Raw genomic sequence first — 23656 nt, forward strand, 5'->3', positions numbered from 1 at the left:
AGTTGGTGTAATGGCTATGTCGCTGGACTCCCATGTAGTCAACCACGGTTTGAGTCCCGGACCCAGTGACTTAAACTCACGCCAGGCACATGTGCGTGCATGCCCAAGATCCTGAGAGGAGGATGGAGGAGAAGGGATTGTGGTGTGGCCATCCCCCTGGGGGGGGGGGGTAATTTCTTGCTTTCTGTCTCTCTGTCTCTGTCTTTCTGGCGAGCACACGCACCCTATAGCGAAAACCTCTTCAAAAAAATAAATAAGGAAATAGGTGCCCAGGAGGCATCGTGGCCCTTTCCCCCCAGATGGTCCACACAGAAGGGGCATCTTTTGACAGTTCATTCTCAGGGGTGTTTTGGTTGGTTGTTTGCTTTTTTCCTTTACTGGCGCAAAGTCACCATGTACCCAGCAGCTCTCCGGCCATTTCCTTCACTCCATATTCAAACTCAGCACTGTGGGATGGTGGTCAGAGCACCACAGCCATTCCGATATCACTTCTTTTTATTTTTTCTTTTACTTTTATCTACATTTATTTTATGATGAATTTATTCCCATGCCATAAGTTTTTGTTTCTTCAGTTGCTTCTGGATGCATTTTTCCTCTGTGCAATCTCCTCCTCTGGTTTAGGGACAATTTGCTCCTTTTCTGTGAAGGTCACCTCATTGTGGCAGGGAGAGCTAATGTGGGGGGTTAAGCCGACCATGAGCTCTGTGGGTATCATGGTGCATCTTGGGTGCTTGGTTCACTTGAATATGCTCAATGACCAAAGAATCTACATCTAAACCTTTACTGTCACCATGACTCTCTGGATTTTTAAGCATGTGCAACAAAAAGTCAGGTTTCTTTTTGGCTGCTGTGCCCGCTGTTAGGCCTGGGCACATCTACCAACTCCACTATTGTAAGACAGGATGGCATACACTGCTCTATAAAGTAACATCCTTCAGATACTTAGTGGTTTTTCAGCTGTGCATACCCTGGACAGCCTGGACAGTTTCATGGGTGTTCCTAAGGTGAACACGAAGATTTGAACCTCTTGATTTGTATGACTTATGGGATTCTCTGGGATGATTGAATAGTGAACCATTTTCAAAGATCACCTCAGACAGCTTATGGGACCAGGAAGAGCCCTGACATCTCTTCTTCCCGCACATTCTACCAACCACTCATCCAACAAACAGAAGAGCTTGCTCAAAAGGCTGCTGAAAGAACCAGAATGGATGCTTAGAGCACCGCTCACATGGGTGGTGTAATGAAATGGTTCGGCCGTAATGCCCTGACCAGTGTCTGGGACGGTTCTGTGGTTGAAAGCACAAAGGATCACCAACTCCATATTTCCATTCCAATACTCTTCCCATCCAAAGGCAGGTAGCTGCTGTGTGGGAGGAAGTAGGAAGAATTTCTGAAAATAAGACAGGAAGCCCCTGGGGCTGATGAGCAAACAGGCACTGGGCAGTCATTTAATACTGCCCACCTCAGCATGGCCACCCCAAAGTTGGATCTTAGGAGGGAACTTTGGCTAACGTTGTGATGGGGAATTTTCTGCGCTAAGGAAGAGTTCATCACAGCATAGACTGGCATGAAATGAAAAAGCTGGGGCAGGGGCACCAGAAGCAGCTCAGTAGCTTTACAGCAAGAGAAGAGGGGACTAGACTGCAGAGCAGGCTGTATTTTCTGTTCCTTTGCTTCGAGAGAGATTTTTGCTATAGGACACGTGAGCTCACTGGAGACACAGAGAGAACAGAGAGAGAGAAAGTGAAAAAATCATCCCCCGGGGGATGGCCATGCCACAATCCCTTCTCCATTTTCCTCTTGGGATTTTGGGCAGACACACACACACTCACACACTCACACACTCACAGATCCAGGTGTGAATTTCAAGTCGCCGGATCCAGGATTCGAACTGTGGGCTGCCACATGGGAATCCAGTGCCTCAATCACTGTGCTACCTGCCAACCCCCAGCCTGCTCTTGCAAAAGGATTTTAGCTCAGAATTCCGGGGTATACCTTTGCAGTGTGTGATAAGCAATTACTAGGCATCCAAGCTGAGCAGTGAGTGAACCTGAGGAGAGCAAGACAGCACAAGTTGCCATCGTTTTCTTCTCTTTCTTTTCTGTTTTGCTGTCTTAAAGTTATTTCTGACCCGGGTGTCTTAACTGCATTAGCAATCAAGATTCTGAGGCCGATAATGACTGCAGTGAAGGAAGCAGCTTTCTTCACAGAACGGCACTACCACTTCTCTCTGGCTGGCAGGGTGCAATCTCTCCTTCCTCCCACCCTTCCCTGCCGTTTCTCTCCTGCTGACCCAGGAGAGCTGGCTCTTAACCTCTACTCCATGCCCACAGAATTTTTGAGAAACAAACCACCAAGGACTGTCTACCACTTTGTGACAGCAAGAGACTCAGCAGAAAACAGCAGGTCACCTGTCCAGGGCCAGACTGCGACACTGCTTTCTCTTTCCCAAGATGTTGTGTAACTCTGGAATTTACCGGTGAGCGTGGTCACGTACAGAACTTTGATGAGTGCCCTGACTTGCCTAGCACTGTGCAAACAGCTGCCGGTTCTCCTCTTTCGGTCAGTTCCTGACTATTTTGGGAATGATCTGTTAGATTTTGATCACTCCATTCCCCTTTCACTGCCTTTTAGCAGGTCATGACCCTGATCATCATCTTCTGTCCTGCCAAGAAAGGCCTACCGACTCCAACCTACCATTAATAAAAGTGCTGATGATGTCAGAGCCTACAATACTTTAAAAATGGTGTAAGGGAGACCAGCAGTTAGCGTAATGGCTATGTCACTGGACTCCCATATAGTCGACCGCGGTTTGAGTCCTGGACCCGGTGGCTTAAACTCATGCCGGGCGCATGTGCGTGCATGCCCAAGATCCCGAGAGGAGAATGGAGGAAAAGGGATTGCGGCATGGCCATCCCCCCTGGGGGGTGATTTCTCGCTTTCTATCTCTCTGTCTTTCTGATGAGTGCACGCGCCCTATAGCGAAAACCTCTCAAAAAAAAATAAAATAAAATAAAATAAAATAAAATGGTGTAAGGGACATTTTTAAAAATGGTATAAGGATTTTAACTAATCCTTCCTTCTTGTTCTCTCGCTACCTTGAATGCTATAGAAATTAAAGCATGTAATTTCATATCGTGAAAGAAAACCAAAAGAGCAGAATTATGTTTAAAAGAGCTTAAAGAATGATGTACTCACTAGGCTTTGATACATAGAACTCCAGTGTGTGTACACCCGCGGGGTAATACCCTCTGCATAGCAATTAGTGTTTTGATTTGTGCCAAGTCTTAATTTATAAAAGATGACTGAGTGATGGCACAGAGAAGCCAATGCTGTTGGAAGAAAAGCTTTTTGCTACTCGCAGTTCCCCTAGGCACGAGAGGCTTGGCGCGCCACCCAGGGCCTCCTGGGAAGGACTGGAGTTGGTTGAGAGGCTGAAACAGGAGCAAGAAGAAACAAAGGACAAAGGGTTTATTGGGGTGTCTCTGGGAAAAGCAAGGTGAGGGTAGATCCTGTAGGACTGGCTACTTTCAATAATTCCTGTGGGTTTCCGGGCACCGCGGCTGCCCCTGGGTGGTCTGTTACCTGGCCCTGTGTTGACTTAGGGCGGCGGACATCAGACTTGGTACAAGAGATTATTGAGAGTATGGATTCAGGGTTGTGTTCTGTGTACGAAGGGCTGATTTACCGATAGCTTCTTTACTGTCTCTAAGAATTAATGAGCTCTATGACCAGTCAGAAAGGTCCTTTAGAGATGTCAAATCACTATAAATATAGACCATTTTAAAAAATGTGATTTATGCAGACCCAATACCCAAATCACCTACTCTGTAACCACCACCTCAGTTAGATGTGGCCCAAGATCACACCTTGTTTTGTATTAAACCCTAAATGCTTAGTATAGTTCTTACCACGCGCTTGAATAATTATCGACAAAAGCGATATTAACTATAGTAACAGTCACTAATGCTTATTAAATGATTGCTGTGTGCCAGGCACGATGCCAAGGACTTTATTTCATTTAATTCTTCCAACAACTTATTAGCTAGATGAGCTTCCTGTTGCTACTGTAACCAGTTGCCACAAACTTACTGGCTTCAACAACACACATTTGTTACAGCGTAGTTCTACATGTCAGCTCTGAGGCACATCCACTGGTAAAATCAGGGTGTCGGGGGCTGCATGCCTCTGTGGAAGCTCTGGGGAGAATTCGTTCCCCCCACCTGTCCCAGTCCCAGCTTCGGGGGTTGCTTACATTTCTTGCCTTGTGTCCCTTTTTCATCTTCGAAGCCAACAATGACAGGCTGGGTCATAATAGTAGGGTGATGCTGCATTTCCCTGGTCTTTCTTTTAGCTCCTTCTTCCACTTTTTTATTATAATTTTATTTATTATTATTATTTTATTTGCTATAGGGAATGTGCACTTGTAAGTGAGAGAAACACACACACACGAGAGAGAGAAAGAGAGAGCAAAAGCAAGCCATCCTGACCAGGACTTGAACTGCGATTGGCCATGTGGGAGTCCAGCACCTTAACTACCATGCCACCTGCCAGCCCCCTGCTTCTACTTTTAAGGGCCTTTGTGATTCTGATGGACCCAGCAGAATAATCCTGGATAACCTTCTCATCTTTAAAATACACACACACACACACACACACACACACACACACTTATGTATTCAATCACTATATATCATCACCGCATAGAAAATGAATTTTCCCAGCATGAATACACTCATATTAGTTCAGTTAAAGATATTATCATACATATTATCAACATATTATTTTCCATTTTCGTGTCCCTTAAATATTGTGGGAGGGGAAGAGTGCAGGAAAGGAAATTTGGGGAAAAAAATGGAGAGTAAGATATTTGTGGGACACAGATACAGTTAATTATCTGTTGGTGAAGATGTGTATAGTATTCTCAACTGGACTGAGATGTGTTAATTAAAAATGTTTTCCTTCTTATCTTACCCTCAGCAGATTAGCAGAATTAATTCCACCTACAACCTTAATTCCCCTTGCCCATAGAAAATAACATACTCACAACTTCCAGGATGAGGAGGCGGACATCTTTGGGGAGGGATCACTATCGTGCCTACAGGATACCCCAAATGAATATTGTAACTATCGTCTTCATTGTAGAAGAGGACACTACGCGTGAGAGGTTTTATACCTTGTCGAGCCTCCGCAGCCAGGGTGTGGAGAGGCCAGCATGTCAGCACAGGTCTTCCCATCCCAGAACTACGCTGTGGCTCCAGGCTGTGTAGCCTGGTCTCTCTGTCTCTCTGCATTGTGGAAGGATTAGGTCTGGGATCTGCTTTACATTTGGCAGGTTCAGAACTATCTTGTCAATTTGCTTAAGGGTGGCTTGATTTTTTTTTTTTTCGAGATTTTTGTTACAGGGAGCATGCGCTGACCAGAAAGAGCGAGACAGAGAGACAGAAAGCGAGAAATCACTCCCCAGGGGGGATGGCCATGCTGCAATCCCTTCTCCTCCATTCTCCTCTTGGGATCTTGGGCATGTATGCACACGTGCTCAGCATGAGTTTAAGCCACCACGTCGGAGACCTAAACTGCAGTCAACTACATGGGAGTCCAGTGTCATTACACCTACTGCTGGTCCCAAGGGTGGCTAGATTTAAAGGCTGATTGATTGTAAATTAACTTGGAGAATAAATCAATATGGCAATTCCTTCACTTAAAAGTAAAGAAAGTGGGGCATAATTTGTACTATTGGTCTTTTACAAATTTAGAACCACTCCCTCCTTACTTCCAGACTCACTTAGAAAACTGAATGGTAGAACAAAGTTTTCTTGGGGAACAAAAGAGTAGATAATCTTAAAGCATATTTTTCTTTAATTTTTGCATTAACAGTATTTCTGTCTAACTACTGCATATTCCTCATTAGAATAAGAGCGTCTTCCCATAGTTCTCAGGTGACACATCCCATTGATGCATTCTTAACCTTTGAGCCTCTCTGACCAGGATACCCGCAGACCACTAGCCTTCCATTCAACTCCATTTCCTAAATCACACCTTATACAGCTGCCAAGTCAAAGCCTGGGACTGTGTTCTGAAATAGAAGAATGAAAAAAATGAATGGAATATTATTCTTGATGAGATTCGGGCAACATCTCTTCTAGGTTCTTTGATTGTTATTATTTCTTTTTCTTTTTTAAGGGATTCTTGCTATAGGGCATGTGAGCTCACCAGAGAGAGACAGAGAGATAGAAAGAGAGAAATAATCCCCCAGGGAAGATGGCCATGCCATCATCTCTTTCTCTCCATTCTCTTCTTGGGATCTTGGGCATGCATGCACACGTACCTGGTGTGAGTTTCAAGCCTCCAGGTCTGGGACTTGAACTGCGGTTAGTCATGTGGGAGTGAGTCCAGCAATATAACCACTGCACCATCTACTGGTGCCTCCCTGATATTAATTAATTAATTATTACTATTTTTATGGAGAGATTTTTACTATAAGGTATGTGTGCTCACTGAAGAGACAGAGACAGAAAGTGAAAAATCTCTCCTCAGTGGGGATGGCCATGCCGCAATCCCTTCTCCTTCACTCTCTTCTTGGGATCTTGGGCACACACGCACACATGCCTGGCATGAGTTTTAGGCCACTGGGTCCGAGACTCAAACCACGGTCGACTACATGTGAGTCCAGCAACATAGTCATTATGCATTTTGCTGGTTCTCCTAGTATTAATTTTGAAAAGTCCTTCTCTGTTGGAGACATATATTGGAGTATTTTGGGGCAAGATGTTGTGGTATAAAAAGATTGTTTGGTAATACTCTAGGTATTCATACAGTACTTATACAACTAAGAAACTGAAAAGCAAAAAGAATGAAAAGTCTGACTTGGATTCCAATTCTGACATCAAACTTTCCTATTTAACTGATCTCTGTTTTTAAATATTCTTACTTATTTCAAATATTCTTACGTACAGGAGAGACTTTTTGTTACTTAACCCATAATATATTTCTAACCCTTTCTCCCTTTATACTTTCACCATAGAGGCTACAAATGTTTGTTTCCAAGGACCAGCAGTTAGCGTAATGGTTATATCACTAGACATCTACATGGCCAACTGCGGTTCAAATCCCAGACCCAATGACTTGAAACTCATGCAGGGCATGTGTGCATACGTGCCCAAGATCCCGGGAGGAGACTAGAGGAGAAGGGATAGCGGCGTGGGCATACGCCCTTAGGGATGATTTCTTGCTTTCTGTCTTTCTCTCTCTCTCCCTCCCTCTCTCTCACACACATTCCAGCAAATGCACATGCCCTCTAGCAAAAAAAAAAAAAAAAAAAGGTTGTTTTTCAGACTGCCTTACAGTTAGAATTAGCCAGATAATATGGTTTTGACCAATGAGATATTGAGATGTAGGGAGAGAATGGCTAGGGTTTCCTCAGAAGACTTCTTGCTTTCCCAATAAAAATAAGGAAGATGTGATTGGTGCTCTTCCCCTTTTTTGGGTCTTCTCTGCCTTCAATGTGTGTGTGATAGCTGGAGCTGAAGCAGCTATCTTGCAACCACAAGGCAACAGCCATGAGGGGAAGGCCAAGGAAATGAGAGACACTGGCTCTCACATCATCAAGTGACTGAAGCTACTGGAGCAACCACCTGCCTGCAAACGTTTTGGTTATGTGAGACAAACAGCATTGATAACCCTCTCGTAGCTGCAGTGTCTGTGACTTAGCAGAAATATCCCAGTCATTTATACCGACAGATGGCAGATCATAACGTGACCTCCTTAATTTTTCCTCCTTAATTCAGGTTTAGGAAAGCTGTAATCATACATTTTGTTATGTACAAACTTCCAGTCCTAAGCCGGAATATGATATATGAATTTGTACTTTAAAGGCTGATTTACATGTATGTCCATGTTACGAAAATTTCATTCGAAAAGTGTTTAAAAATGGGGCCAGCGGCTGGCATGGAGGTTAAGGCGGCTGGATCTCACATGGCTAACTGCACAGTTTGAGTCCTGGACCAGGCAGCTTGAAAATCATGCTGGGTGAACTGTTTATGTGTTCTCAAAATCCCGAGGAGAGAATGGAGGAGAAGGGATGGCAGCTTGGCCATCCTCCTGGGGGCGGGAGGAGGTGATTTCTCGCTTTCCTTCTCTGTCTCTCTCCGGTGGGCATTCACTCTCACACACCGTATAGCAAAACTAACTAACTAAATCAAAACTTCTTGTACAAATATTTGCAGACGTTTTAGTTTAGGGTAAAGTCTTGGATTGCATACTCTTGTTTTTTCCCTAATTGAGCAAGACTTCAATTTGCGCTCGCTGTCTTTGTCCGTCTTGCCTCCCCCCTCTGCTATTCGTCACACGCCTGCCCCTTTGCAGCAGGTACACTGCAGGCAGCACTCCGGTGTCAGCTAACAGAAATGAGAAGCAGTTCATGGGCGAAATTTACTAAGAAAACATTTTATTTCACCCTAGTCATCTTGCTGTATTGTTGTCCAAGTCTTCAGCTGGCTCTTCCTAGGCCGCCCCATCCCTGTGTGTTTGTTCTTCAGCTGCTTTACTCTGCTCGTAGTTTGTCAATTTATCTATTAGGAAGAGACAGATCCTGTAGAAGAAAAAGTTTCAACTCTTAACAATATTATGTAATTGCATGCAGCTCGTTTAAAATTAGAATATTAAACTCAAATGATTACATACTTACTAGGAATACATATAAAATTTATGTGAGTTAAGAATATCCTTAAAATGACCACCTGTCACTTTTTTTCCTTAATTTGTTATAAGGTGTGTGTGCTCACCAGAGAGAGACAGAGAGAGAGTGACATAGCAGGGAAAATGAGAAATCTCCCTCCAGGGTAGATGTCCACACTGCAATCCCTTTTCTTCTATTCTCTTCTTGGGATTTTGGGCACGCACGCACATGTACTCTGGCGTGTTTTTCAAACCTCCTCGTCTGAGACTTGAACTGTGCAGTCAGCCATATGGGATTTAGCTGCCTTCACCACCACACCACCAACTGGTCCCCATCATCACTTTTGAAAAAATTGTTTACTTACTAAGTTAATTTAGGCAATATCACTGTCAACCATCCCTGGGACAGAGAAGCTGTGGACTCTACCAAATTTGCCTTCATATTATTTGGTTACAGAATTAGTTTCCAGAGGTCAGTAGGTGGTATGGTGGTTAAGGTGCTGGAACTCACATAGCTGACTCCATGGTTTGAGTTCCAGACCCAGCAGCCTGAAAATCACACTAGCACATGTGCATGAGTACCCAAAAATCCCGAGAGGAGAATGAAGGAGAGAGGATTGTGGCATGGCCGTCCCATCTGGGGGGTGATTTTTCACTTTCCCTCATTCTCTGCCTCTCTCTGGCAAGTGCACATGCCCTATAGTGAAAACCTAAGGGAAAAAGACTATAGTTTCACAAATAAATAAAGTTATAAATAGGAGATTCTTTCTTTCTTTCTTTCTTTCTTTCTTTCTTTCTTTCTTTCTTTCTTTCTTTCTTCTTTTTCTTTCTTTCTTCTTTTTCCTTCCTTCTTTCTCCTCTCTTTCTCTTTGTTTGTTTCTTTCTTAATTTTGCCAGAGGACATACACAAAGAGCAAAACAAAACAAAGCAAAACAAACAAAACCCAAAAAACAAAAACCCAGAGACAGACAGAGAGGAAGAGGGAGAACAAAACCCAAAAAACAAAAGCCCAGAGACAGACAGAGAGGAAGAGGGAGAAAGTATCCCCCTCCTCATAGGGTAGGGTCACACTACATTTCCGTCTTCTATTTCTCCATCCTGTGGGGACCTGAGGGACACATACGCATTTATGCCCAGAGCATCTTTCAAGCTGCTGGGGATGGCACTCGAACTTGGCATTCAGTCATGGGAGATTCAGCTCCCTTAGCCATCGGGCCAGGAGCTTGCCTAGAGGATTCATCTCTTCAAAAGCACACTAAAGTCTCTTTTACTAAGAATGCACATGAACGATGTTAGGAATAAAAGTAATAATTATTCTAACTGGGTCCGTATTGATATTAGTAATAGCACCAATAGGGTAAAATTATATTTCATGCTAATCAGTTCTGGTCTTATGAGAAAGGCAATTCTTAGATTCAGAGAGGGTTCTGAGGACCTGTCACATAGACTGTCTTTCCCTGCTTCAGCTGTTCCACTCCATCAACTCGGCAAGGAGCCCCACACAGAAAATGTCCATGGAACCTGAGAGCTATATAGCATATTTTAAACAGTGCATAAAAAACATGTTCGAGGGACCAGCGGTTAACGTAATGGCTATGTCGCTGGACTCCCATGTAGTCAACCACGATTCAAGTCCCGGACCTGGCAGCTTAAACTCATGCCGGGTGTGTGTGCGTGTGTGCCCAAGATCCCAAGAGGAGAATGGAGGAGAAGGGATTGTGGGGTGGCCATCCCCCTGGAGGGTGATTTCTTGCTTTCTGTCTCTCTGTCTCTCTCTGTCTTTCTGGCAAGCACACGCACCCTATAGTGAAAAATCTCTCCAAAAAAAAGAGAAAAAAAGAAAACAAACATGTTCGATATATTTGATTTTCTTTCATTTAAAAAAATGTTTAGAGTCAGAGGGTACATGCATGTGTGTGCAAAAGAGAGAGAGACTAGAACCCCCTCCCCCCATGGGGCCTGGTCACACTGCAGTCTTTTTCCCCCAGTGCTCCATCCCATCAGGACCCCTGGAGACCCACGTCCTGGTTGGCAGGTAGGATCTGCTGCTCCGACCTGCCAGTCCTTACCATTGTTCGGAAACACGGTGTAAGTGCTTTCCATTCCCGCCTCGATGTGTTCACCGACATGGCAATGAAACAACCATGTTCCAACAGCTCTTGGGTACATCTTTACAACGGCAAAGGTTCCCGGTGGAAGATCATAAACATCAGATCGATACTTTCCCATATCCTTAACAGAGAGATGAAACACTATTAATAGCTTATAAAAAGTATCAGCAATGCACAAAACTTGCCATTTACTGTTAATGCCCCAATTCTAATATACCTTATTAGATGACACTTGGGAAGTATTAGGTATATTGCAAAGATTCAGTCATTGAGGCTCCTTTTTCTTTTTTTCTTTTTCCCTCCCCTGAGTACAATAGAAAGTTTAGAGAAGGAAGAAGAAAATCTCAGAATATTCTAGTGTTAGGTCACAAAGAAAATGCTTCCCTCTCTGAGATTGCCTATGGTCAGTATAAGTGTTAGATACCTAGCCAGCATCTCATACAGCAGAGTACCCTAGACTTCAGAGAACAGATAGTTTCACAAATTCTAAAGGTTCTAACTGAACTATTTCTAACTAGGAGTATTGGTGATGTGATGGTTGCTCATTCCTCAAGGTGCAACTAATCAAGAAGACTCTTGGTTATAGGAAAAGAAAGCAGGAGAGGAAAGAAAGGAGGAGGGAGGAGGAGCTCCTTCAGCACCTGCAACCACATCGGCCCTGTTAGGGTAGGAGCTGAGGGCTCAGAGCATTTAATAGCTCATTTCTCTCCTAAGAAAACCCAGTGTTAGGAAACTATGTACCTGGACTACTTTGAGCTTGAGAGATGGCGCCTCAGGCCTTGGTCCAGATGGACGAAGAAAAGAATAAGAGGAGATGAATTGCTCTGGCCGGGAGGGGTGGCTGGGGTGGTAGGTTGAGGGTTGTAGGGTATGATGGAGAATAACCGGAGCAGAGAAGAGCGTTCAGAAAGTCTAGAGAAGGATGTGGAGAAGGAGACAGTAGCTTTCTAGAACAGGCTGTGACTGGTTGACTTATCCCAGGACCAGGTCAGGAACTCCAGAGAATGACTCTGCTCTCCCAGGAGGGGCAGGGGTGAAGCCCAGTGGCTGTGTCAAGGATGGAGGAAGATGGAGGCACCTCACAGTGGAGAGAGTAGATGACCTAACCTGAAATGGGTTATAGTGGCTGCGGCTGGGAACTGGTGTCACTCGACCCTGCAGTTTAAGTGGGATCGTCCTTCAGGGATGCAGTTTTCCTTTTCTTTCTCTCTATCTTCCTTTTATCCTTTCTTCCCTTCCTTCCTTCCTTCCTTTCTATTCTTTTCTTTCTTTCTTTCTTTCTTCTTTCCCTTCCCTTCCCTTCCTTTTCCTTCCCTTTCCTTTTTCTTTCCTTCTTTTTTTCTCTTCTTTCTTTCTTTCTTTCTTTCTTTCTTTCTTTCTTTCTTTCTCTCCCTCTCTTTTCTTTTTTTCTTTTTCTTTTTTTTTGTTTTTGCTATAGGGTGCATGTGCTCACCAGTCACTAAAGAGAGATAGAGAGAGAAGGAGAGGAGAAAGCAACCCCCATTGGTAACGGTCACATTGCAATTCCTTATCCTCCATTTCTCTTTCCTTTCAGGATTTTGGGTGCTTGTACGCACACATGCCTGGTGTGTCCCAAGCTCCTCAGTGTGGGACTCAAATCACGAAGTCACCTATGTGAGAGCCAGCTGCTTTAACCACCAGGCTACAGAGCTAGCCCTGGAGACAGTTTTGTGAAGCAGTTAAGAACTCTGGAAAGAGAGCCAAGGTTCCAATCCAACGTTTAACACTACTGGTTTATAGAAAGTTCTATCCTGGTCACCCTCCATTTCACCATTTCATTCCCCAGCAACAGCTCCTGAAAGGCAAGACAAGTCTTTTTTTTTTTTAATGAGATTTTTGCCTTAGGTCGCATATGCTTGCTGGGGGTGGGGGGTAGGGGGTGAGGAGGGTGAGGAGACAGAGACAGTGAGAGGGAAAGTGAGAAATCACCTCCCAGGGAGGATGGCCATGCCACAATCCTTTCTCCATTCTTCTCCTAGGATCTTGGGCATGCACACTCCTGTGTCTGGTGTGAGTTTCAAGCCACCAGTTTCAGGACTCCAGATTATGGTAGCTATGTGGGACTCCAGAGACATAACTCCTATGCCATCTGCTGACCCCGAAAAGTAAGGCTTTGATTCCTTTTGACTCCACACAACTCTTAGCATGGGACTATGCATATGAAGAATCTTCAAAAAGCTTATGGAAAATGCTTATTATGAAAAAATATGCATTACTTTCAAATTTTTTTTTACCAAAATAAATTTTTACTTTAATTCTACTTTCCATGAACTTTTTGAAGTTCTTTCATATGAGAAGTATTTGCTGAACTAAACTATCTATAATATTTGACAACATCCAAAATGCTGTAAAACGCTGTAAGTAAATTTCAAATCTCTTTTGTCACAATTTTAAATGTATTTCATATAAGCAATTATGAATTTAGTAATTACCCTACTATCTAGGCTTTTGCTTCAAAATATGGGAAATACAGACCATAGTGTAGTGGGGTCACAGAGGTTGGAGCTGGGTAATGAATAATAGAAGTTAGTTATATTATTCTATTATATCAATTTCCCATAATGAAAACAGTTTTTATGCCAAAAAATAAAGTTTAAGAGGAACAACTTTGTTCACTAAAAGACCGGAAAGAAAGCAGCTCTCTAATAAGGCTTTGTGCAAACCAAGTCCTGCATGACCACTTAATTTATTTCCACAATAGACACTGTGCACTAACTATACATAATCCAGCTAGAATTCAGGAGAACTTTGTGTGAAATTTCATCAATGTAGAAAAGAATGAATTATACTAATGCCAAGTGGTTGGATTATGTCTGAGGTGTCAAATGCAAAGAATAGGCCCTAAATTATACACTAATTTTTACAATATACAAGGGATTAGGATGAAGAAATAAAGAATATGCTTCTCAAGTAAATAAATGACACTAACTCGGAGACTGAAAGTGGAACGATAAAATATAAAATACTGGGCCAGCAGGTGGTATGGAGGCACTGAACTCCCACATGGTCAACCATACTTTGACTTTTGGACTCAGCAGCTTGAAAATCACACGAGGTGCGTGTGTGTGCATGTCCCAAGTCCCAAGAATGGAGAAAGAATTGCAGCATGGCCATCTCCTCTGCAGTGTAATTTTGCACTTTCCGTCTCTCTGTCTCTCTCTGGAGAGCACACATGGCCTACAGCAAAAACCTTAAAAAATAATTAAAAATACTTCAAATGAATTAGAGAAATGATAAGTCAAAGTCATTAATAAAACAAATGTAAGGCTGTATGACTGCTGGGATGAGAAGACATTCAGACAAGATATAAAGAGACTGACTAAAAACAGATCAAGTAGGAAAAAAGATAGCAATAATAATAAAAATAAAAAGCACTGCAAAGACCACATCATAATATCTAGGAAAAAAAGATAGCAATAATAATAATAGTAAAAAGCACTGCAAAGACCACATCATAATATAAATATTGAAGGAATGATAGAATTAGAAAGTCATCATTTTGTAACACCCATTATAAAAATTGATTCTAGCAAGCATCATCAATGGATGCTTTTTTGGTTTGGGGAGATATTTTTGCTATAGCGTCCATGTGCTCGCCACAGAGACAGAGAGAAACATTAAGACAGAAAGTGAGAAATCAACCCCAAGGGGGGATGACTATACCACAATGCCTTCTCCTCCATTTCACTCTTGGGATTTTGGGCAGGCATGTACACACATGCCCTGTGAGAGTTTTAAGCTACTGGGTTCAGGACTTGAACCACGGTTGACTACATGGGAGTCCAGCGACATAATCATTATGCCATCTGCTGGTCCCAACATATGCTTTTAAAACCAAAATATACAAAATCATTGGAGTATGAAATATGTTTAAAGAAGTATTTTGCAGATCATTATTATTTGCAAGAGAAAGACAATACTTGAAAATGGAGAGGAATGGTATATGTCACCTCAATCGAGTTATCTAACTCAATATCACCCATATTAAAACCCATTCTTATTATGTACCCTTCAATGGATGCATGGAAGGTACAAAACTGCACCTGTGTAGTGTCCTGTCCAAATTTGTTTGACATGGACCCAATAATGAGGAAACTCTCAGATCAATGAAGAAACTATTTGTAGGATGCACATGCTTTAGTATTGAAGGATAAAGGGTTGTGATGTTTACAATTTACTTTTAGCTGGGTTCAGAAAAAATACATAGGAGGATAGGACCAGCAGATGACGTAATGGTTATGTCGTTGGACTCACACAGAGTTGACTACGGTTTGAGTCCTGGACCTGGCAGCTTCAAACTCATGCTGGGCATGTGTGCGTGTGTGCCCTCCCAAAATCTCAAGAGGAGAATGGAGGAGAAAGAATTGGGGCACAGCCATCCCCGTCCCCCCGGGGGTGTGTGATTTTTTGTTTTCTGTCTGTCTCTCTCTGTCTCTCTGGTGAGCACATGTGCCCTATAGCAAAAATCTCTCTAAAAAAAAAATCAAATAAAAACAAAAATATAAGAGGGAAAGTGAATGTGGCAGAATGCACATGAGTTTCTGGGGTGTTTTCCTTTTTGTTACTGAGCACTTGACAATTTTCAAAAAATGTAAGTTGGGATAGAAAGGATGAGACTAAAGATGTCATGAAAGTTTCGTTTGCCTATTGAATAATATCAGATTAAAGTGAGAAATAAACATGCTTCCTTCTCTGCCAGCATTCAGCAAATGTCCCTTGGAGATGAAGAACTAAATGTACAATTACGTACGTGTGCCACGAGTATTGCGGATCTTAGGAACTGGAAGCTCTGGTTCCCCTTCCAGTTACCCCGCTGTGCGACACCAACAGCCAGCTCACAAGGCACCCGGGCATGGAGCTGTGGAGGGCGCTTACCGTGTATGTGTAGCTGTGGCCATGGAAATGAACCGTGTGCAGATCGAATTCACTCCCCACACCCATCAGGTACCAGTTCACTTCATCCCCAACGTGGGCTGTCAGACCTTGGTTCGTTCCAAACATTCTCCCATTAATTGCTGTGGAGAGACGGGGGACAGGGAAATACAGTGTTTTACATTCAACGAGGATTTTAAATAATGTGGGTCTTTTCCTAACACCTTGTAGAAAGTATCAAGGATGTTTTCAGGGGCGGTGAGGATTTTATAATCAATCTGAGGAAGCTGCTACACATGACCAAGTCACCCAGTCATCCATTCAAAGAGGCTTCTAATTCTAGAGTGTTTCTTGCCTGGGGAAATAAAGAACGAGTGTTGTGTTGCTGTAATTGGGCTGGACTTGAATATTTCACAACTAAGGACACCTAAATTGATGCAGATGTCAATGTGTCGATTAATTTGAAGTATATTTAAAATGATCACGAGAGGCTTAGAATAGCAGGCATGTGTCCCACTTAACTGCCCTAGGTGATGGCTGTGCCTAGGGTCCAGGTCCCCTCTTTAATTCTCTCCAATAGGAACAAAATATGAGCATTTAAGTCATATATGAATATACATATACACACACATATATACACACAAACATGTCTTCTTTTTTATTTTTCTACTTTGTGAACATCTTTAAAAATGTATGCAGTGCAGGGTATATCTCTACACCTATATAACGTCATATCCGTGGAGGTCGGCTCTAATACTTGTAGCTGATAGAGGATGTTATAGGAAAAACTAGAGACACTGCTGCAGACCAGTGCTTCTCAGACCTTATTGTGCATATGGCCTGGGGTTCTTGTTAAAAATGCAGATTCTGGGGACCAGCAGTTGGTGTAATGACTATGTTGCTGGTCTCCCATGTGGTTGACCGTGGTTTGAGTCCTGGACCTGGTGGCTTAAACTCATGCCAAGTGTGTGTGCATGTGTGCCCATGATCTTGAGAGGAGAATGGAAGAGAAGGGATTGTAGCATGGCCATCCCCCCAGGGGGTGATCTCTCGCTTTCTATTTGTCTGTCCCTCTCTGTTTTTCTGATGAGCGTACACACCCTATAGCAAAAACTCTCGCTTTCTATTTGTCTGTCCCTCTTAGCGTACACACCCTATAGCAAAAACCTCTCAAAAACAAAAACAAAAACAAACAAAATGCAGTCTCTGATTTAATAGGTCTGTGGAACCCAAAATGCTGCATTTCCCATAAACTCCAAAGGGATACTAAGCCGCTGGTCCACTGACCACACCTGGAGTACCAGCACCTACATGCCTGCCATAACTGGGGCTAAAATCACACAGCTACCCCTGCAGTGCCCTGCATCGGTGTAACTGACACTGTTAGCATAGAGTTCTTCACAGGAGGTGATTTTTGTGCCCCAGGGGACATTTGGCAATGCAGGGCAACATTTGCACTTGTCATAACTTGAGGAGAGGTGCTACTGGGTTCTTAGAAAAGTCACCATGTATTTTTTTCTGTTTTTCTACACAAAAATGCATCATAACCTCTTAGACAACTTGAGATTAACAGTAGGTAGAGGATATGGATGGTGCTAAACATCTACAATGCAAGGGAGCGCTCCCTACAGCAAAGAGGGATCTCACCCCAAATGTCAGTAATGCCATGACTGGGAAACCCTGGTTTTTACCAAGTCTAAATTCCTAATGAGGTATTTAAGGTCTTCCCCAATGCTGTTGGCCCTTTCTTCCCAAGTGCTGTGTGACTTAGCTCATATTCTTCCTCCTGTCTTGGTTGTTATTCTCCTCCTTTTCTGAATAGACGTCTGTGTAACTTTGTATACTTAACTCAGATGCCTCTCTCGTCATGAAACCTTTCTCACCTTCTAAATGAGAACAGCACTGTGTCTACATGGTCTTTCAGCCAGAGCTTCTACATCTGCTTTGGGTGATAGCAATCTCAAGTCTGACCCCTGCTAGACTGAACAACTTGAAGAAAGATGCCCTTTTATGGGCTTTTGGGTCTCTTCACTGTTTAATAAGGTGTTTGGTGCCCTCTATGATTATTTTTTTAAAAATTTTTAATTGCCAGAGGATGCATGAGTTTACCAGACAGAGTCGGAAACAGAGAGGGAGAAGGGGGAAGCATTCTTCATGGGGCACGGTCATGAGCAATTCCTTCTCCATTTTTCCTTCCTATAGGATTTTAGACATGCACACACCTGCATCTGGTGTTTCTCAAGCCACCAGGGCCAGGACTCAAATTTCCACTGGGCACATTAGATCCAGCTTCCCTTAACCACCAGATCACAGGTCTGGTCTGTTCCATGATTCTTATTAAAAGACTACTGGTGGGTTGGCAGGTGGTCTGGTGGTTAAGGCTGAATCCCACATAGCTGACTGCACAGTCTGAGTCCCAGACCTGGCAGCTTGAAAAACACGCTGGGCATGTATGCCCAAAATCCTGAGGGGAGAATGAAAAAGAAGGTATTGTGATATGGCCATTGCCATAGAGGGGGAGAATTCTCATTTTTGCTCTTTCTCATTTTCCCTCTCTCTGTCTCTCCAGCAAGTGCATGTGCTCTATAGTAAAAAAAAAATAAATAAATAAAAGAGAAAGAAAGAAAAAAAGAAAAGAAAGAAAAGAAACTATTGGTAGAATAGATGTAACCTTTGAATTAAGTTTAAATGTACATGTTTCTAACCCTAAGAAGTTGAAACTTACCATATTTGGAATTGCCTTAGTTAAGGATGTACCCAGTTCATACCCCTTAGCTTCCTCAGCTGAGTGACTTGGGACCAGAAGTTTCACTGGTTAAAAATTGTGATTAAGGGGGCCAGCAGGTGGCAGGTGATTAAGGTGCTGAACTCCCAAATGGCTGTCAGTGGTTTAAGTCTCAGATCTAGTGGCTTAAAAATCACACAGGGTGTGTGTGCCCAAAATCCTGAGAGGAAAATGGAGGAGAAAGGATTGTGATGTGGCCATCCCTCCTGGGGGGTTGATTTCTCACTTTCCTTCTCTATGTCTCCCTCTCTCTGCAGTGAGAAAATCCTATGGTAAAAAAAAGGGGAATAAGTGAGAGTGTTATGGTGTGCTTTTAGTTTGAATAACTGGCTTACTAACTGATTCTCCATGAGGGGAGGAGAATGCTATGCCCAGTCACAACCAACCTGAAAAAGTTTAACTGATGAGTATGGAGTTTTCAAAAGTTCTGCCTGAGAGGGCTTTAGTGTTGGTGATAGAGAAGAGCAGTGGGATTGTCTGGTTTGCTTCAAGCCCCACCTCTCCCTGTGCTCATCCATGTAATATTCTTCAGACGAAGCGTCAGGCCCTCCACAGGGCTCTGAAAGCTTGGACTCGGCTAAGCCGCTAGTTCAGTTTCTATAGCCTCCGGGCCAGAACTAACCCATTGCCTATGTTCCTATACCCCATAAGCTAAGAACAGTTTTTAAAGAGGTTTTCTTTTTGGTTTTGTTTTGTTTTCTTAAATTTGCTACAGGGCATATGATCTCATGGGAGAAAGGGGAGGGGGAGAGTGGCCACACTGCAATCCCTTCTCTTCCTTTCTCCTCTCTGAGTTTTGGACCTACAAGCACATGTGGCCAGCATGTTTTCAAGCCGCCCACAAGCACATGTGGCCAGCATGTTTTCAAGCCACTGGGTCTAGGACTCAACTGAGCAGTCGGCCATATGGGATTCAGTGGCCTCAACCACCACACCACTGACTGGTCCAGCTTTTACAATTTTAAACAGTTGAAATAAAAGTTTAAAAGAATATTATTTCTTGACATGTGAAAATTACATGAAAAATACATTCGGTGTCCAGACATGAAGTATTTTTCATGTAATTTCATGTTTTTACATCGTCTTTGACCGCTTTTATCTTAGGTGACAGGAGAGTATAGCTTATGACAGAGATCATGTGACCTAGAAATTTTAATTCTTTGTTATCTGGCTTTTTGCAGAAAAATATGTTGACCCATAGGCTATATAACCAATACCCCAGTTCTATATGATCATATTCTCTAAACTGAACTGAGCTTGGCAAACATGAACCTCTGTTTGGTGGTGGTGGGGAGGAACGACCCATGGGCAGCAGTTGGGGAGTCCGGAGGGGAACGTTACCGTGCATCTGATTGCTGAGTTGAAACGTTTCATCATCCCTGTCTACCTTGTTTGGCTCTAGAGAATAGGTTGCGATATTGTCTTCAAAGTACCAAGATCTGTTCTCATCAAAAATCATGAAGAGGAGAACACGGTGAACAATCTGGTTCACGTTTACATTTTCACGACAGACGATCAGAGGGCCTACCAGACCGCTGTTCGTATCCTGAAGAAGCAAAGCAAAGTCAACTGTCTGTGTCCACAACTAAAAAGTTCCCCCAAGCAATAAGAGGAGTAGAATCAAGTTTTAGCGAAGTCAGATTCCAGATTTTTAATTAGGATTCTAAGTTACAGAGTGAGGGCTGACATGTTTAACATGCTCAGTCCTTGATTGGAGAAAAACTGTAGACTTACTCTTTGAAGCTGAAATCTGAAATGAACAAATGCACTTCTGTTTTAGGCATCTGTGCTCTATTTTTGAAATTTTAATTAAAAAACAGAACTTTGGTTTTAATTAAAATTCCCTGGCATTTGAGTTGGTTGGCAGGAAAGTCTAAAGGTCTAAGTCTCTTTGCTGCTATGCTTTTGTCCCTATGGCAGAGTTCTGGGAGCCTGGGTTTGTTTACCTTTGTTTTGTTTTTAGGTTAAATCTCTGTAGATTTTTGTTCCAGACAAGGAATGAGCCAAGATAAGTAAGAGTTCAAAGACAGAACTTGTGCCAGCTCTTTTTTCCCTTGACTGTAAATAAACTGCACTGTAGAATTGAAGGTTTTAAAATATGTGAATAATAGTTTTTATTAATCATAAAAATTTTTAAATTCTTTCATTTGTTTTTTGTAACCCATTATACTGAATAGAATAAATTATAAAATATTATTATATAATTAGATATATTTTTCCAACTCAGAGTGACATTTTGAAAAAAGTATAAATCTAGTCATATTATAATAATTTATTTTGCTCTTGAAAAATGCAAACCCATGTAGGCTTAAAAGCTGAGCAGTATTGGGACCAGCAGTTAGCATAATGGCTATGTCGCTGAACTCCCATGTAGCCGACCTTGGTTCGAGTCCTGGACCTGGTGGCTTAAACCCACGCTGGGCACATGTGCATGCATGCCTAAGATCCCAAGAGGAAAATGGATGAGAAGGGATTGTGGCGTGGCCATCTCCTCGGTGGGGTGATTTCTCGCTTTCTATCTCTCTGTCTCTCTCTGTCTTTCTGGGGAGTGCACATGCCCTATAGCAAAAACTTCTCCCCCCCGCCAAAAAAAAAGCTGAGTAGTATTTAGGTTCCTTAATAGAAAGCTTATATGGTGCTGAGACTTTTAAAAAATTACATACTTTATTTGTTATTAATAATTGTCATTATTATTAATTTGACCAGACAGAGAGAAAAGGAAAGTGAAGAATTAAGTTGCCTGGTCTTGGGCTCAAACTGTAGTCAGCCATGTGGGAGTCTAGCACCTTAGTCACCATGCCACCTGCTGGCCCCAATGTTAAGATTAAAATAATAATAATAATAAAATAAAAGTCCTTCTTCCTCCCTTTATAATTATAGGAGGAGATAGAATAAAAATTGTGATTTGATTTAAAGTTTACCTTTATCACATTCACGGTTGAATAGTAAAGCCACGGTATACACTCGAAGTCATTTGAGGTAGGACCAGTTCTTTCAGGGATCTTCCAAGTATACGTTTGAATCTCACCTGCAATAGACAAAGTGCATTCAAACAGAGTCTTTTTAAAATCAGACTTCTTTATGGAGAATCGGGAAGCCAACACTAAAGCTATGAGAATATGACGCAGCACAGTCTTCGTCTTCTGGCTCTGCTTCTAGCTCTGTGATCTCAGTCAATGCATTCCCATTTTCTGAGCTTATATTTCCATATATATATATACACACACATACATACTTTAGACATTAGATGAGATGGAACACCCAAAGCCCTTCATATTACATGTCTTGGGCCACAGCGTGAAGTCAGTGTCATGATAAGCGTTGGCTCTGTGTTCCCGGAGTTACTGGATCAAAACCTTCTACTGATTTTTGCCATTGAAAAATGTCAGTCATTAAGTATCTAGTTTATTTGTTCAATAAATATTTATTGTAGTACCAATAACTTAGGCTCTGAAATGAGACAAAAACCTGAGTCCCAGCTCTGAACCTCCCCATATGCGCATCACCTGCACCTCCTCCCTGTACTCAAAACTTTAGCGATACCCATGGAATCTTTTTTTTTTTTTTGAGAGAGGTTTTTGCTATAGGAAGAGACAGAGAGATAGAAAGCAAAGAAATCACCCCCCAGGAGAGATGGCCATGCTGCAATGCTGTCTCCTCGATTATGCTCTTGGGATTTTCAACATGCACACACAGGCGCCCTGTGTGAGCTTGAAGCCACTGGATCCAGCACTTGTACTGCGGTCGACTATGTGGGAGTCCAGCAACGTAACCATTACTCTGCTGGTCCCAGCCCCATGGAATCATAATTCTATGTGCTTGCGGTAATGTTCTTCTGGCTTCCCTTCTCCATGGAATCCTACATCTTTTATTTTTGGAAACTCAAGTTAATTTCTCCAAGACCTCATGATATGGTTATCAACCTCAACCTCTTCCAAATCTTTTTTCTTTAGAGCTTTTTGCCTTAAGCCACCTGCACTTGACAGAGAGAGAGACAGAGACAGTGAGAGGGAGAGTGAGAGGTCACCGCCCCCACCCCGCTAGGGGGATGGCCACACTGCAATCCCTTCTCCTCCATTCTCCTGGAATCTTAAGCACACACGCACACATGCCTGGCGTGAGTCTTAAGCCATCAGGTCCGGGAATTGAACTGCAGTCAATCCTGTGGTACTCTAGCGATGTAACTGCTCTGCCCTCTGCTGGCCCCCCACTTCCAAATCTTTAAGAATTACTTCATCCAGACCCTCACCCTCCAGCACACCGCTGCATCTGCCACACAGCAGGTGCTCAGCAGTGTTGGGGAATGCATGTAACACCATCCTTTCCTGAGTAATCAGAACAGAGACCACTAACTTACAAACTCCCTTGAGAGCAGATTCACGTCAGTTCCACCATAAGACTGCTGTTTTGGGTGTGGTGGTTGAGGGTGTTGGACTCCCACATGGCTGACAGCAGTCTGGGCTCCAGAGCTCCCCCTGCCACCTCCCATCCCCCACCCCTTGCTGCCCCCGTCCCTTTCTGGACAAATTAAAAATAAATAAAGTTTAATAAAATAATTCTTCTTTTAAAAAAAGATGGCTGCTTTAAAAATATACAGGGAATATTCCACCCACCACCAACGATCTGTCTTCAGTCCCTAAGCTTCACAAATCTGTCCTTCCTGAATATCCAGGACTAATGGTTTCCATGGGCAATTCGGATGGACATTCTGGGACCCTTTTAAAATTTCTTCTTTAAGAGTGAAGTTCTTGTTGCTTCAGCAGGTATCAGCCTCCTTTGGGACAGCCATGCCCAACCCTGCACCTAATGACAAATGCAGGCCGAGCTCTCTGACCCAAGCTCAGGGAAGCTGAGGGTAACCTTCTTGTAATGTTGGCTGTGACTTGGAGCTGCATCTACTCCACTTGCCTCCTGCTCAATCCTACTTCTTTCTCTTTGCATTGATCCCAAGAGTGCTACCTATATGTGACTTCATTATGAGTCTTTTTTGTTTGTTTCTTTACTATAGGGTGCATACACTCAACAGAGAGGGACAGGGGGAGGGGGAAGTGAGAAATCACTCTTCAGGGAACACGGCTATGCCATCATCCCTTCTCCTCCATTCTCCTTTTGGGATTTTGGGCATGCATGCACAAGCACCCGGCATGATTTTTAAGCCTCTGGGTCGGGGAACAGAACCACATGGTG

The 23656-nt window shown here is 42.9% G+C and overlaps 1 protein-coding gene across 1 annotated transcript in view; it reads right to left on the reverse strand.

Moving 5' to 3' along the window:
- Positions 1-8473: 8473 nt before the first annotated feature.
- Positions 8474-23656, reverse strand: part of LOC102473681 (ceruloplasmin) — a 36155-nt gene continuing 20972 nt past the window's right edge. The window contains exons 15-19 of the mRNA XM_006149718.2: positions 21391-21497; positions 19811-20015; positions 15688-15827; positions 10750-10912; positions 8474-8593 (exon numbers count right to left, since the gene is read on the reverse strand). Coding sequence (XP_006149780.1) covers positions 8577-8593; positions 10750-10912; positions 15688-15827; positions 19811-20015; positions 21391-21497 — 632 coding nt within the window. The 3' untranslated portion in view covers positions 8474-8576. The remainder of the gene's footprint in view (positions 8594-10749; positions 10913-15687; positions 15828-19810; positions 20016-21390; positions 21498-23656) is intronic.

Source organism: Tupaia chinensis, unplaced genomic scaffold, assembly GCF_000334495.1.
Source record: "Tupaia chinensis unplaced genomic scaffold, TupChi_1.0 Scaffold000272_1, whole genome shotgun sequence".
In the NCBI taxonomy this organism is placed as follows: Eukaryota; Metazoa; Chordata; class Mammalia; order Scandentia; family Tupaiidae; genus Tupaia; species Tupaia belangeri.